The sequence below is a fragment of the Eptesicus fuscus genome, chromosome 16 (genome assembly GCF_027574615.1).
Source record: "Eptesicus fuscus isolate TK198812 chromosome 16, DD_ASM_mEF_20220401, whole genome shotgun sequence".
In the NCBI taxonomy this organism is placed as follows: domain Eukaryota; kingdom Metazoa; phylum Chordata; class Mammalia; order Chiroptera; family Vespertilionidae; genus Eptesicus; species Eptesicus fuscus.
In genome coordinates this window covers 30,098,150-30,114,239 of record NC_072488.1, presented here as the reverse complement: position 1 = coordinate 30,114,239, position 16,090 = coordinate 30,098,150, and the positions used below count along the sequence as shown (strand labels likewise).

General features: G+C 37.2%; 1 protein-coding gene across 13 annotated transcripts in view; it reads right to left on the bottom strand.

Annotated features, from left to right (window-relative positions):
• The window catches only part of ACYP2 (acylphosphatase 2), a 174,716-nt gene that overhangs the window by 78,960 nt on the left and 79,666 nt on the right, over nucleotides 1-16,090 (bottom strand). For 10 of the 13 annotated variants that reach the window (XM_054728201.1, XM_054728200.1, XM_054728204.1 and 7 more), the window contains 2 exons: nucleotides 14,125-14,141; nucleotides 11,887-11,996 (listed from right to left, as the gene is read on the bottom strand). In XM_054728201.1, coding sequence (XP_054584176.1) covers nucleotides 11,887-11,996; nucleotides 14,125-14,141 — 127 coding nt within the window. The remainder of the gene's footprint in view (nucleotides 1-11,886; nucleotides 11,997-14,124; nucleotides 14,142-16,090) is intronic. The other 3 variants (XM_054728202.1, XM_054728206.1, XM_054728211.1) reach the window with 1 other exon arrangement.

Here is a 16,090-nt window from a genome sequence, read left to right as displayed (position 1 = left end):
TCTGCTCACGTCCTGTCCTGAGGGAGGAGGAGCCTGGGGTGGGGTGGGGGGACTGAACACGTGAGAGGGAGAGCAGCAGAAGAGGCCAGAAAGAGAGGCCTGCCCTGCTCCCTAAGGCACGGGGAGCACCCTTGCACGTGCACAACACACACACACACACACACACACACACACACACACACACGCACGCACACGCTCACGCGTTTTTACATACATAAGAAAAATGTGTAGGACTATAGTGTTATGAGGACTGGGAGGGCTTACATATTTTACTCCATATAACGCTATTTTGAATTTTTTGGAACAACCATGTAAACCTTTTGCAAATTAAAAAAGAATTATCACATTTACTTTGTAGTGAGTAGACTGAAATAGGTTTCAAGCTTTTGGAAAATTAAGCTATCTTTTTGAAAAATAGTTTGTTTCATATTTGTGTATTGTAGGTTAACTTTAAGAAACATGAAAGTAATACTAAAAACTAATTTATTTACAGTATCAACTTTTTAAAAAGTAATTCGTTTAATAACTGCTGAAACTTGGACACAGCTAAGATGTTCTTCAGTAGGTGACTGGATAAACTAATTGTACATCCACGCAATGAAATTTTATTCTGTAATAAAAAGAAATGAACCAAACCCATGGAGTGTACAACACAAAGGTGAACCAAAAGGTACACTATGGACTCTGGGTGATGATGCTTTATCGATGAAAGTTCATCTTGGTTTAAAAAAAGAAGTACCACTCTGGTGAGTGATACCGATAATGAGAAGGCTATGTGTGTGTGGGGCAGGGGGTATATGGGAAATCTATGTATCTTCCTCTCAATTGATTATAAACCTGAAACTGCTCTAAAAAAGCAAAATCAGCCCTAGCTCGTTTGGCTCAATGAATATAGCATCGACCTGCGGACTGAAGGGTCCTGGGTTTGATTCTGGTCAAAGGCACATGCCTGGGTTGTGGGCTCGATCCCCAGTAGGGGACGTGCAGGATGCAGTTGATCAATTATTCTCTCTCATTACTGATGTTTCTATCTCTCTCCCTCTCCCTTCATCTCTGAAATCAATAAAAGTATATTTAAAAAAAAAAATAAAAAAGCAAAATCATTCTTTTAAAAAAAGAGAAATGTTAAAAAAAAAAAGTAAATGTTCCACTTTATACAATAATCATCTATTCAAGACCTGTTTTTTGGAATAAATTCCAAAACAACACACACACACACACACACACACACACACACACACACAAGCTATCAAGTAACAAAAAGACACAGAGAAATCTAAAAGGCATGTTTATTTCTAAGTGAAAGAAGCCCATCTGAAAAGGCTACATACTGTATGATCCCAACTATATGACATTCTGGAAAAGGCAAAACTATGAGATAGTAACAACATTAGTGGTTGCCAGGAGTTGGAGGGGAGGGAGGGAAGGATGAATAGGCAGAGCACAGGGGATTTTTAGGAGTTGAACTAATCTGTATAATATTATAATGGTGGCTACAACTCATTATATATTTGTCAAAACCCACAGAATATACAACACAAAAAATGAGCCCTAATGTAAACTATGGTCTTTAATTAATAATTGTATATAAATATTGGCTCATTAGTTGTAATAAATGTATCTCATCAATGCAAGATGTTATAACAGAGGAAACAGTGGGGGAGGGGAGGGCAAGTGTGAGGGATTATATGGGAACTCTGTACTTTCAATTTTTCTGTAAACCTAGAACTGCTCTAAAAAATAAATTCTATTAATTTTTTAAAAAGAAATTACTGCATTATGCATTTATTTTATTAAATATTATTCTTACTAAATTCACATATTTAAATATAAACTTTAAAGCAAAAACCATGCATTTAAGTAATTTTAATAAAAATATATTCCAAAGGAAAATAAATGACTTAGTATTTGAGGTCTAAAACCTGATGTAAGAACTCCAACTCTACTATAGGTATTTTTCATGTTTCTAGTTTCCCAGTAGAGTGATTTATATTAATTAGGTTACACTAAAATTATTTTCCAAAGTTATAGCTCCTCAATGAATTTTTGTTCTCCTGAAAAATGCCCAAGTCTTCTATATTTCAGTAGAACATCCAATGGAAAACAGACACATACAGAACATTCAATGAGTACTTTCTTACTAACCCCATCTGTTTGTGTAAGAAGGACCTTATGAATAAGGTATAAAATATTAGTAAAGTGCTTTGGTATTCTCAGGTGAAAAGTCATAAAAAACTAACAACTCTGGTTACATAGAGAGTAATGCCACTAATGGTTTGCTAGAGGAAAGTTATTTTTAAAAAATATTAAATAACTTTGAATCTGACACTACTGAATTGTTCACAAAATCCATTGCTTCATTCCAATCCACTAGTGTAACAGCTGGAAATGGTGAAACAGCTGGGGAGGGGTGGGACTTGGGGGGAGGGAGTCCATGGGGTAAAAAAAAGAGACATCTGTAATACTTTCAACAATAAAGATAAATTTTTTAAAAAGATAAACAATGGCATTTCATAGTTAAAGCAGAATGCTGTTAAAATTTCACATTTCACACAAATGCTAAATATCTGTGGAAGAGATAAATACAATTATATTGGTGACTCTATTCTACTTCCAGCTCTTAAGCTGTGAACACATCTTAACTACATGTATATTGTTGACTCTGTATAGAACCACAGAATCTTAGTTGGACAGGATCTTAGAAGTCACCTATGCTAATTCACCATCATCCAATGAGTTACAGCTCTGTAAACCCAAGGGGTTGACTTGTCTGAAATCTACACTAGGGGTCAGCAAACTTTTTCTGTAAAGGGCCAGATAGTAAATATTTTAGGCTTTGTAGCCATCAGGTCTCGGTTGCAACTACCCAACTCCTGGTGGTAACAAAAGGAACAGCAGACAAAATATGAATGAGTGGGTGTGGCTGTGTAAACCCTCATTTACAAAACTGGCAATGGGCCAGATCTGGCTCAAGGTTGTAGTTTGCCAACCCCTGATAAAGACTCCTACTTACTAATAAAATTCCACCATTAGATACATTAGGTGTCTTTACAAGAACATTCTTTATCAGGTGATATAAGTGAATTCACTCATGGCCACAACCAAAATGATCACCTCTGGAACAACAGGGAACATCTACCCTTCAGAAGTAAACTATCGTTATTCCCTCAAGTATTCTTTTTTCCAGCCTAAATATCCACAGTGCCGCCAAGCATTCCTTGTATTATGACATATTTGATCATCCTCTTTTATACATACCCCAGTCTGTGAATGATGCTTTGAAGTGCAGAGTACAGATGCATGACATATACTTTGAAAAATATGTAGCAACCAAGATGTAATTTGACTTTTAGAATGTGGCTCAGTGTCTCCAAATTCAAATGTTTTCAGTTTTGTGGGGGGATTTTTTGGTTGTTTTTGTTGTGGGGGTTTTTTTGTTTGTTTTTTTGTTTTTTTTTTCAAAATTACTATTTAGTCTTCAAGAAAAATATATTTTGTGTAGATTTAGTCAAAGGTTTATGCTCAGTGTCATAACTCTACACATTAATTTAAAATGATTGCCAAGAAACAAAAAATATTTTTTGTTTGATTTTAGAAAAAAATAGGTTTAATAAAACAATAAATTCAAAATGGTTTCTATGCATCAAAAATGTTGGCAGAATCTACCTCTACAATTCAAAACATATAATGCAAATCGCTAAAGAAAGCCATCAGTCATTGTTTCTGAGAAAATAAAACACAGACGGGGGAAAAGACACACACACACACACACACACACACACACACACACACACACACCCCTGAAGTGCGTTCTTGGATGCTGCTGGCCTCTTAGCAAAAACAAAGCAGGACTGTTATAATCATAGCCAGGCTGCCTCTAAATGTTGATCCCTGTTGAATTCCACATTTCAATAACTTGGGAAGAAATCACACCTGTACTTTTAAAGGCAATTTAACTTTGATTTCTGTGACTTATTGTCATAGCATTCTAAAAAATAATAAAAAAATTAAAAAAGGTTTTTAGCAACTAGCAGAAAATAAGGCAATATTCATGTAGCTTATAAATGCACCACATTTAGTCTGACCTTACAACCTATTTCCATAACTTCTCTTACTGTGGTTTGATTTTTTGAGAATTCAGTACCTTAAACACTGTACTGCACATAGTAGATGCTAGAGGAATAGATTCATTCTTTAAAATCTAAATATTTTTCATTGTAATGGCATTTTATCATGTTTGCTAAAACATGATAAAACGTTTGATTTACATTTTCTGGTGTCGGGTTCCTGCTTGCCTGTCATCACATGAGCTCTCCCTGCAAAAACCCAACCATGTACATGGCTTCAGACACTGTCCACATATTGATGACAACCAAGTTCAGGGAACACAGCACAATCCTTACCCCTTCCTGCCTTCTCCTGCCTTGACTGTGGATGTTATATGCTGCTGCACTTCTCCATTTCTGACCAGCAGGGAAAGGCCAAGGGAACCACAGAGGTTGGTCCTCATATCACTGAGCTCCTGAGCCAAAGGCCAGTAACCACCTACCCCCAGACTTCTTGTTACTGAGGAAAAAAAAACAAACCCTTAACTTGTTTTATCCATTTCAAGTCTGGTTTTCTATTAACTTACAGCTGAAAATATTCCTAGTTGATACAAAACTATAACCTGAAAAAGATATTTCAACAAATCAGAAGGAAAACAGATGGAGGAGGAACCAACAACACAGAAAAACAAAGGACGTTATAGCCAAAGTGGCTGCAGAAGCAAAAAAACAATTGGAACCCACAGAAGACGTGGGCTTTGAAGGGACAAGGGACTGCAGACAACAAGACCTATTAATTTAACATTTGGAGATTCCCCAACAAGAAGGCCAACTCTCCATCAGTCACCACTATTCCTCGAGCCAACAAGTCTACAATTACATGTTGGAAAATTTCCTTAAAAGTCTGTTTATTCTTGGCTGTCTGCTCATATTCGTGAGTAAGTTGCTGAAAATATGACTGTAAGGAAAGTCTGCAGTATGAAAGAGAGGAGCAAAACAGAAAACAAAGAAAAGGCAAGGAGAGGTAAAAGAAAAGGAAGTTAGAGGAAACAGAAACAATGCAAAAAGCAGAAGAAAACTTCAAAAAGAAACGCATACACAGTATCCTCAGAGAGATATGAAAAAAACAAGATGCTATAAAGTAGAAAAATTAAAATATAGCAATAGAAAGAAAAAAATTAATAGGGGAGAGTGGGAGACAAAGTTAGGGCTGTTTCCCAGATAATAGTTTGGAAACTAGTGAGAAAAGTTGAAAATTAGAGGATCAGATCCATATAGAAGTTTCAAAAGAGGAGACCCAAGAAGAGAGAGGGAAAGAAAATTGTCAAAAAAAAAAAAAAAAAAAAAAGGACAACTCTCTTCTTCCAAGAGCCCCACAGCATTTAAAGTGAAACTAAAACATGGACAGCGGATTGTGGAAATGCAGAAATAGGGATAAAATGAACATCTTAAAAACTTTCAGAAAGGAATAAACAGGCGTAACTCTCACGCCTTTGTGTGGGAATGATATCAAATCTCTCAACAGCAACACAAGAAGTTATGGAGCTATGCCTTTAAAATTCTGAATGGGAGATTATTTTTGGCATAGATTTTTATAACAAACAACCAAATATGAGGGCAAATAAAGGTAGGCAATAAGACAAAATTTTTTTGTTCTCTCATGCACTTTTCCTTGGGAAGTTGATAGAGAATTATGTTTCAATAAAACAAGGGATTAAATCAAGAAAGATGAAAACGTATGACTGAGGAGACAGGAACCCACTCCTGGTGTGGAACAGGCTTAAACCAAGACTACGAGGAAGACAAGCTGCCAGGGAAAGGGTCACTGATATGGGATGCACTTTGACATTTGGAGATAGATCTGCTGTGGGGTTTAGAAAAATATATTAATAGGTTCATAGTACTTCTGCTAGAAAAACATAGGAAAATATTAAACAATCTGAAATTGCCATTTTATAGGTAAAAATGTTGTCAAATATTGGTAGTTTCATTTTATTCAAGCTAACTTACAGATGAATAATATGATACAGAAAATTTGCTTTAAATAATCGAACAATAACAACAACAAAGTTGGAGGAATATGGGAAATAAGAAAGTCAGAAATTAAATGTTACTGAAACAGGGTAATAGACACTTGGAGTTCATTGTCCTGTTCTCCCTATGCATGTATATATTTGAACATCCCATAATAAAAAGAGAGTCATGACAACACCAAAATATGAAAAATTTTCATTATCTTTCAGGAAGAATTTCCATTTGGCAATGCTCAGGTGAAGTCCACTTACAGACCCAATGGACATGGGGGTGGGGGTAGGGATGGGGGTGGGGGAGTCAGGGAAAGAGCCCATCCACACTGGACCCTCAGTCACAGTGGAGCAAGAGACATCAGGAATGTTCCACACCCGCCCCTCCAGCCCTTCCTTTCTGAGCGGACTCCACCGATTCTAGAACCAGTGCAATGAAACAGTGCCCGAGAGCGGTGACAGATGGTTAGACCCAAAATCCACTAAGGCAACCATTTCTCACTGCCCAACCATTTACTCCCAGTTCATTTCTCTTCTTGTCAAACAAAATTCCAAAATTCATCATGATAGTCACACCCTTCTAAATACCCTCAAGTCCCTGCTCTCTCACCTCTGCTCTTTGCAGTTGGCAATACCAGCCCTGGATGAACCCCCAACCTCATGCCTTCTCGGCATCTGTATTGTGAGAACTAAACATTACCAGAGAAAACAAACCTAAACTAACGGACAGACCTAACGTTATATTTATTATTGCAAATTGTAAACGGCAATTTTATTATTGTTGCCATCCTAAATGTAGCTAAGTTACTTTAAAGAAGCAACATGTAAAACTGACAGCCAACTTTAAGACAACACAATGAGAGATAGAACACTAAATGGTATATCCATAGAATACTGAAAAAAAAAAAAAAAAAACCTACCCTGTTAGAATTCTATACACAGCAAAGCAGATATTTTTCAAGAATGAAAGTAAGATAAAAACATGTAGAACTAACAAAAACTGAGATTACACATCACCAGCAGCCCCATCCTACCTAATAATAGACAAATATGCAAATTGACCATACCTTCGCTATGCCCACAATTGGCCAGGAGGCATGGAGGGGCGGGACTCAGGGTGGTCGGGGTGGCTGATTGGGCCGGCGGGATGCTGAGCTCGCGTCGCCAGCAGCAGCTCGAGCTCAGCGTCTGCGCCATGGCTGTGCTGCGGCACAGAAGGGGCCTCTGGGGCAGCGAGCTCACGTCCCGCCGCGGATCATCAAAAGCGGGGGATCTGGGTGCCTGTCCGCTCAGGCACCTGGCCTTTCAGAAGCCTTCGCCGCGCCGGAGGCTTCTGAAAGGCCTGGTGCACCAGCGGACAGGCTCCCAGCTCCCCCGTGATTGAAAGCGAAAGTGTGTAGGGGACCCTACACGTGCATGATTCAATCATGCACTAGGCCTCTAGTATTAAATAAAATACTTTAAGAACATATTTTAGCAGAATGAAAATATTCCTACACAGAAGACCAAAGAATTAGGAAGGGAAAAAAAAGCAACAAAAATGTCTAATATGTGCAAGTCCCCCGCTTCAAAAAATATTTATTTTTAAAAATATTAATGTCTTGTCAGGTTTAAAATAGATAATTAAAATACACAACTGTAGCACCTAAATAAATAGGGAGATGAATGGACTTAAAGGATGCTAGAGCCCTGGCCAGGTGGCTCAGTTGGTTGGAGCACTGTCCAGTATACCAAAAGAGGTTGCACGTTCGATTCCTAATCAAGGCACATACCTAGCTTAGGAAGAAACTCAGCAAGAAGAGCATATGATGACAACTATAAAATCATATTGAAGGGTAAATTTAAAAATCTGAGCAGCCCTAGCTGGTTTGGCTCAGTGGATAGAGCGTCGGCCTGTGGACTGAAGGGTCCCAGGTTTGATTCCAGTCAAGGGCACATGTCTGGGTTGCGGGCTCGATCCCCAGTAGGGGGCGTGCAGGAGGCAGCCGATCAATGATTCACTCTCATCATTGTTTCTACCTCTCTCTCCCTCTCCCTTCCTCTCTGAAATCAATAAAAATATATTTTAAAAAGTAAATAAATAAAATAAAAATCTGAGCAAATGAAAAGACATCTATCTTCTTAGATGGGATAATTTAATATCAAGCTTCTTAATATCATAAAAATGTAGAATTAAAAAGCAAGTTAAATTTGAGTTCCTAAAAGAGAAAAGGAACATTAGGTAAATGCTAAGGAAGTATGAATGAACTATGTATGGATAGTAGTTAATACTAATGCATTAATATGGATTAACTGTAACATACATCATACTAATGTAAAATGTTAATAGGGAAAACTGGGTAGAGAATAAATGGAAACTGTTCTATCTTCACCATTTTTCTGTAAATCTAAACTTCTAAAAATAAAGTTTATTTTAAAAAGCATATTTATAAGACAATCAGGTGAGTTTTCAATAACACAAATATAATTCCAATTAAATGGATAAAAATATCTTAAAGTTTAGAGAGAAAATACCCAGTAAAACAAATAAATGAATGAAAAAGAAAGAAGATATACTAGAAAGCCACTTTAATTAAATCAATATGGAACATTACTCTAGGCATATAATCAGTAGAACAGAGAATCCAGAAATAAAACCCAGTTGATATGAGATTTTAATATATATGACAAAAACATATTTCAATTCAATGAGAAAGAGTGATTATTTAATAAACGGTGCTGGCACAACTGGCTATCCATCTGGTAGAATATAGTCAGTCCCCAATCTCATAAAATAAAAACAAGTTCCAGATGGAGTAAATAAGCAATGTAATAAATAAAGCATCAAAAAGTTAGAAGGAAACCTAGGAAACAACTTTTACAGTCTGTTTATTAACCAGAAAGAAAAGAGAGCCATATCTGAGTTTATAAAAGTTAAAAATGCAAATAATAGTAAAAAGTCATATATTACTCTATCCCCAATCAGATAAAAGAAAAATTGCTGACAGGATAAAGAGAAAAATAATGTAATTTGTTTAGAACTGTTTTGAAAGCAGTCTGACAAATATTTTTAAATTAATAGTACACAGACACTTCAACCAACAAATCACACTCCTGGGAATCTATCCCATAGAAATAAAATCACCAATAAAATGTTTACTATAGTATAGCTCTTATGGCCAAAACAAAAACAAAAAAACACGAGGAAACAAGATGAGTTCCCAACAATAAGTAATAAATAATGGTACATTTATACTGTAGAATAATAAGCAGCTATTAAAAAGAATACATTAGAGCTATACCATTTGACTTGGATAAATTTTTCTGGGTGTATTTTTTTTTAATATATTTTATTGATGTTTTACAGAGAGGAAGAGAGAGGGATAGAGAGTTAGAAACATCGATGAGAGAGAAACATCGATCAGCTGCCTCCTGCACACCTCCCACTGGGGATATGCCCGCAACCAAGGTACGTGCCCTTGACCGGAATCGAACCTGGGACCCTTCAGTCCGCAGGCCGACGCTCTATCCACTAAGCCAAACCGGTTTCGGCTCTGGGTGTATTTTTTAATGATAAAAGTGAGATATAGAGAAGTGCATATACAATAATCCCATTTTTACAAAACAAACATTGATCACAACCCAAAAGTATGTGCCGCCCAATGTGTGTGTGTGTGTGTGTGTGTGTGTGTGTGTGTGTGTGTGAGTGTGTGCGACGCGTGTGCATGAAAGGTGAACATGGAGCAAATACAGAAGGAAATGCACCAGGTTGCTAGCACAGATTACTGGTAGTGTGAGGGGGGAGGGGCAGGGATGGGAAGAAAAAATGAGCAGAATGTGTAATACCATTGCACTGATATTAGTCAGAAACCTGCCACAACATGGATCAGAATATAACATAATTGGCATGATTGTCCCTCCTCCACAGAGTCCCCATCCTCAGTCTCCCTCCTAGTCATTTGACATTTCCTTGTGCAGTGAACTATTAGTCCCATACAATATTAAATCCTATAAGTCTTACAATCTTTTGTGCATGTTGTGACAATCCTTCCCAAAAATATTGTTTTCCATTAACATTTAATAAAATTGAATTTTCGTACCCCACTTTTCAAGTTGGGGTGCAGTTTTACACACAAGCACAAGTAAGTATCTATAAATAAAGAAATTAGAAAAATAAGGAGTTGGTAGTTATACATTTACTGATGAATGTCCATCATACAACAAAACGAATTACAGAAAAATATGCATTCAGTATTCTATTTCAGCAAAAGCAAGCAAAACCCTAATTATAAATGTATGCTTAAATACTTTTTTTGTGCTTAATCCTCACCTGAGGATATTTTTTCCATTGATTTTTAGAGAGAATGGAAGGGAGGGAGGGTGTGGGAGAGAGAGAGAGAAAGAAATATCAATGTGAGAGAGACACATCGACTGGTTGCCTCCCACACAAGCCCTGATTGGGGCTGGGGATCAAACCTGCAACCCAGGTACATGCCCTTGACCAGGAATCGAACCCGAGACCCTTTGGTGCACGGGCTAACACTCTGACCACTGAGCAACACTGGCCAGGCTTAAATACTTTTAAATGAAAGTGAAAGCTTCGGAAAGTTGGCACAGGTTACCCAAAGGGAAGGAAGCAGAGGGGAAGGGGCAGATTACCAGCTTTGCTTTTATACTCTCTGTATCTTACTATTTCACCTATTACAATAAACAAAAAAGCATTGCTTTTTAAATCTGAAAATATTAAGCAGTGAAAACAAAGATAAATTGCAAACAATGAAAGAAAATAAATTGGGTATTAATTAGCACCTCCCTCTTAAGATCCTTGTAAAATTACATAAGATAATCTATGTAAAGTGTTTAGCATACTGCCTAACATATTGCATATGCTCAATAAATGTTAGCTATTTATTTATTTTTATTTTTTTACAAAGACTGCAGACAGCAGTAGAATTTACAAACCTGAAAAGATAAGGCCTTTGAAAATGACAGGGTACCTTTTCCTGTATTTCTGAATTTGGTCTCCTTTGGTGGGCAAGGACTCATATTAGGGTAACCGAGGGGCGCATTAAACATACTTTCACTGATAGTAAAAATAAAATTACAATTAGATTTTTTTTTTTTAAGAATTTTTATGTGTTTATTTCAGCCAAACTGATGACATGCTGGGAGCAAGATCTCAAATGCTCCACAATTAGATTTTTAAAAAGATATTTAAACAATAAAGAGGAGATGATAATCTTTTTGCCTTGAAGGCTACTTTAAGAACTTCAAGCCTGGTTGGTGTGCTCAGTGGTTGAATGTTGACCTATGAACCAAGAGGTCATAGTTCGATTTCCAGTTGGGGCACATGCCTGGGTAGTGGGTTTGATCCCCAGTAGGGGGGCAGCTGATCAGTGATTCCCTTTCATCACTGATGTTTCTATCTCTCTCTCCCTCTCTCTTCCTCTCTGAAATCAATAAAATATATGGCGGGGGGGGAGAACTTCAAGCATCTTAAGGCATATGCTTCTATCACAACCACTTCAGATGAGAGATACATGGACCCTGGATATTTCCCACATGTCAGAGGAGAATTAAAACACAATTCATAGAGATTGGAGAGTGGAGCCAATGATCTTTCTGAGAGCCTGTTCACATGGGAAATCCATTCCTAAATGCAGAAATTCCATTCCCAATTCTGAGAATTTCTTTGTTGGTCTGCCTAAAAGAGCATGTTAGTTTAGTTATAATCTGCAAACCGAATTTGGTACATCAATACTATATTCCTATTATCCAAGGAAACATTAAAATAAGTTCATAGATTGCATGAGTGTATTATGTGTCTTGCTACTTACATGGAGTTGACTTTCTCCTCAGGGCCTTGCACTTGACCTGTAACAGTGCCTTTGTTGGTATTCTTCACCCAGCCAACCACTCCTATCTTCTTAGCCTCACCTTCTGTGTACTGGTTTCAGGAGAAAACAAGGGAAAGAAAGTCCATCATCAAAAGTCAGAATTCATAACACTTGATTCTAACATTCAAAAAGCACTAAGCTGATCATTTTTTCCTAAAATTGTACAACTGACCGACAGTAATTAATACCTCTATTTATAAGAAACTTCACTTAAGGGGAATTTTTGTTAAATTCCACTTTCAGTAAAGACAAACATTCTGTGAGAAAATAAACTGACCCTGGGAATTACATCAAAACACAGTTTTTATGATGTGTTTGGGGATTCATAAAATTCAGTTGCATTCCCTTGCATCAGCTAACACAAAATTACATTGTTAATCTGGGTTTCAAATGATGACCACTCTAAAATTCTCAATCACTAAGGGAAAATATTCAGTTATAAGCAATAGAAAAGTACTGGATTAAAATATTCTGTTGTTTTCTGAATTATAACAAATGTTATAATTCTCTAGGTAAATTTATTTTTCCTATTATTCTTTTTTTAAATATATTTGTATTTATTTTAGAAAGGAAGGGAGAGGGAGATACAGAAACATCAACGATGAGAGAGAATTATTGACCAGCTGCCTCCTGCACTCCCCCTTCTGGGGATCGAGCTCGAAAATTGGGCCTGTGCCCTTGACCAGAATCGAACCCAGGACCCTTCAGTCCACAGGCTGATGCTCTATCACTGAGTCAAACCAGCTAGGGCTTCCTATTATTCTTAATAGGTTGTGTGTTTTTTAAGTTCTTTTCTTGGTTCCAAATTCACATGCTACTGGCAAATAAAAACCTAGAAATATTTTTTTAAATTTTGTTTAAATTTATTTTTAGAGAAAGAGAGGAAGGGAGAGGGAGAGAAAGAAATATCGATGTAAGAGCAAAACATCGATGGGCTGCCTCCTGCACTCCCTCTACGGGGAATCGAGTCCGGAACCTGGGCATGTGCCTTGACCAGGAATCTAATTGCAAACCTTTTGGTGCACTGGATGATGCCCAACCAAGCCACACCAGCCAGGGCAAAACCTAGCAAAATTTTTATTTTGAGTCATTTTAACTACATCATACTAAAATTCTTGTGGATCCATTCTAACTAGAACTTTTTAAAAACACGTTCTTCTGTTTGGAAGCCAGGGTGACCACGATCTCTCTCTACGTTCCAAACAATATGAAGCAACACAAACCGAGATGGTAAGAGCTAGGGTTGATGTAGGAGCTGGTTCTGAAAATAAGTCAAGCTCTCATAGGTAATAACGAAGAAGGAGACAATCTGATCTGTAGAGGATACAACTATCTCAAAATGTGGAGACATGTAGGTGGGACCTGTTAGAGTACTCAGAGGTTAGGAACAGAGACCTAATCTAGTGTCTGCCAGCTCAGATAAGTCAGTGAAAATACAAGTCACATGTAACTTTTAGGAAAAGAGTATGATAACAAAATCAAGTTTTTAAAGGCAACAAGTAGTTTTAACTTCTAAAAACCTGGGGACCGCCCTAACTGGTTTGGCTCAGTGGATAGAGCGTCGGCCTGTGGACTCAAGGGTCCCAAGTTCGATTCCGGTCATGGGCACGTACCTTGGTTGCGGGCACATCCCCAGTACGGATGTGCAAGAGGCAGCTCATCGATGTTTCTCTCTCATTGATGTTTCTAACCCTCTATCCTTCTCTCTTCCTCTCTGTAAAAATCAATAAAATATATATATAAAAACCTGGGGACCACTACCTTATGCAACATGAGCATGTTTCATTATGCAATTTGAGACACATGCCCTTGGGTAGAGGGTTTATTCCATCCAGAACAAGTGGAAGATCCCATATTTTGTATTAATATACCTAATCAAAAGGTTTAACTTAACCATCTCAAGAGAGGTATTTTGAAATTCATAGAAAATATTAGCTAAAGGCTAAGAACACTGTAGTGTTTTTAATAGACTACTTTGTAAAGACAGCTCTAATAAAAATCTCAACCAGTAATTTGTATGTGAAGAAATAAAAATACATTTTTATTTGCTGTCAAGGATGGGAAATAAGCAATAGACCAGCACTAAGTAGAAAGCTGCTTTATATTTGTGATTAGAAATAACTGTGGGAGAAAAAAATGTACCCCGCCACACACCAAAAGCAGATTGTATTGACTTACCATTCTGAAGCAGACGCCTGTAAAAAAGAAAGATAAAAATAAAGTCAGCTTGTCTACTTTAAAAAAAAAAATCATATATTTCCTAACTTAATTTTCACCTATTTATTCAATAGTAAGTAAATGAAATGAACAAAATTTTTAATGTCTGAATATATTCAAAATGTGTTGTAAAATTTTATTTTCTGGTAAAATAAAAAGATAAAGGGAAGATTACTTTTGGAAAAAATTAGTAATCTGAATATTTCATTTTATTTTAATATTTCATTCAAAGTATAATAAAATGTCTAACGGTATATTTAGTCTATTTTAAAATGCTAACTAAAATCAAATGCTTATTACAAGGTCAGTTGAGTATATTTAACATTACATTTACCTATCCTCAGCTTTTAGAATTTCTTCTTTAAAGACAAGGACTAAATCCAAGTTAAAATGTAATAAAATGTTCCTGTTTTAATGTTAATTCCACATTCTGGAAAAGGCAAACTACAGGGACAGGAAACATCAGTTGCCAAGGGCTGGGAGGGGAGAGAGGAGCGCAAAGGGGCACCAGGGAACTCTGGGGGATGCTGACACCGCTCTGTATATCTCAACTGCGGTGGTTACATGTTTCAAACCCCATGAAACTGTTCACTAAAAAGGGTGACTGTTAGCCCAGCCTGTGTTGCCCAGTGGGTGAGTGCTGCCCTATGAACCAGGAGGTCACGTTTCGATTCCCAGTCAGGGCACATGCTTGGATTGAGGGCTTGATCCCCAGTGTGGGGCATGCAGAAGGCAGCTGATCAATGATTCTCATCATTGATGTTTCTAGCTCTCTCTCTCCTCTCCCTTCCTCTCTGAAATTAATAAAATTATTTTTAAAAGAGGTGACTATTACTGAATTTAAATTATATCTCATTTGAAAAAAATATCAGAAGAAAAAACTTGGGAAATCACAGGGGATTAATCAGGCAAAGATACTGCTTCAATATACAGCAATTGAGCCTGGTTAAGAAAATACAGAAGGATTCAGTGGGTTAGGTAATTTTATGTAATTCTATAAGTGGACTTACAATAAGAGATATCATTTGTTTCCTGATGATAGTGTATTGTAGCACCAAAAGAATGTAAAGAAAAAGAGTAGTAAAGCAATAAAGACAAGATAACCTCACAAATGGAGTGTTTGTAGGGCTGTAAAAATATTTTAAATGCTACATATAAAAGGTGGAGGAATTGATCTGAAAGGGAATCTGTTATATAGATGGAAGGAAAGACATTAGCTAGCAGATAGAAAAGAAAGTGCCAGGAAACTCAAGAAAATTTTCAGACCATCTAGGAGAGAGAGACAAAACAGGAGAGAAAACAGCGTAACTGGGCAAGTGTGCAGTCGTTTACCCTAAGAGTGAGAAGACCTGGAAGGTCCACGTAGAGTTGAAGGTTTGGTCACCACTGAACTGTGCATATTCCCCTCTGAGATCCTCAACAGTGACGCGCTGCCTGATGTTAGTTTAGCACAGGCGTCCTCAAACTACGGCCCGCGGGCCACATGCGGGTGTTTTTGCCGTTTTGTTTTTTTACTTCAAAATAAGATATGTGCAGTGTGCATAGGAATTTGTTCATAGTTTTTTTTTAACTATAGTCCGGCCCTCCAACGGTCTGAGGGACAGTGAACTGGCCCCCTGTTTAAAAAGTTTGAGGACCCCTGGTTTAGCATCATGAAAAGTAAGCGCATGCAACTGAAGTAAAGAGAAATTGGAAACATCTGGTCCAGCTCTTTCCTGCTCCAAGAGTGGCCCATGGACCAGCAGCACCAGCAGCACCTGAGAGTATTTTGCTTTCCTTTTTGTGTGTGTGTGACTTTTCAAAAAATTGAGATATAATTCATATAATATGAAATACCCCCTTTTAAAGTGTTCAACATATACTAAATATACAGTGATATTTAGTAGATTCACAGAGTTTTGCAACCACCACCAGTAGCTAATTGCAG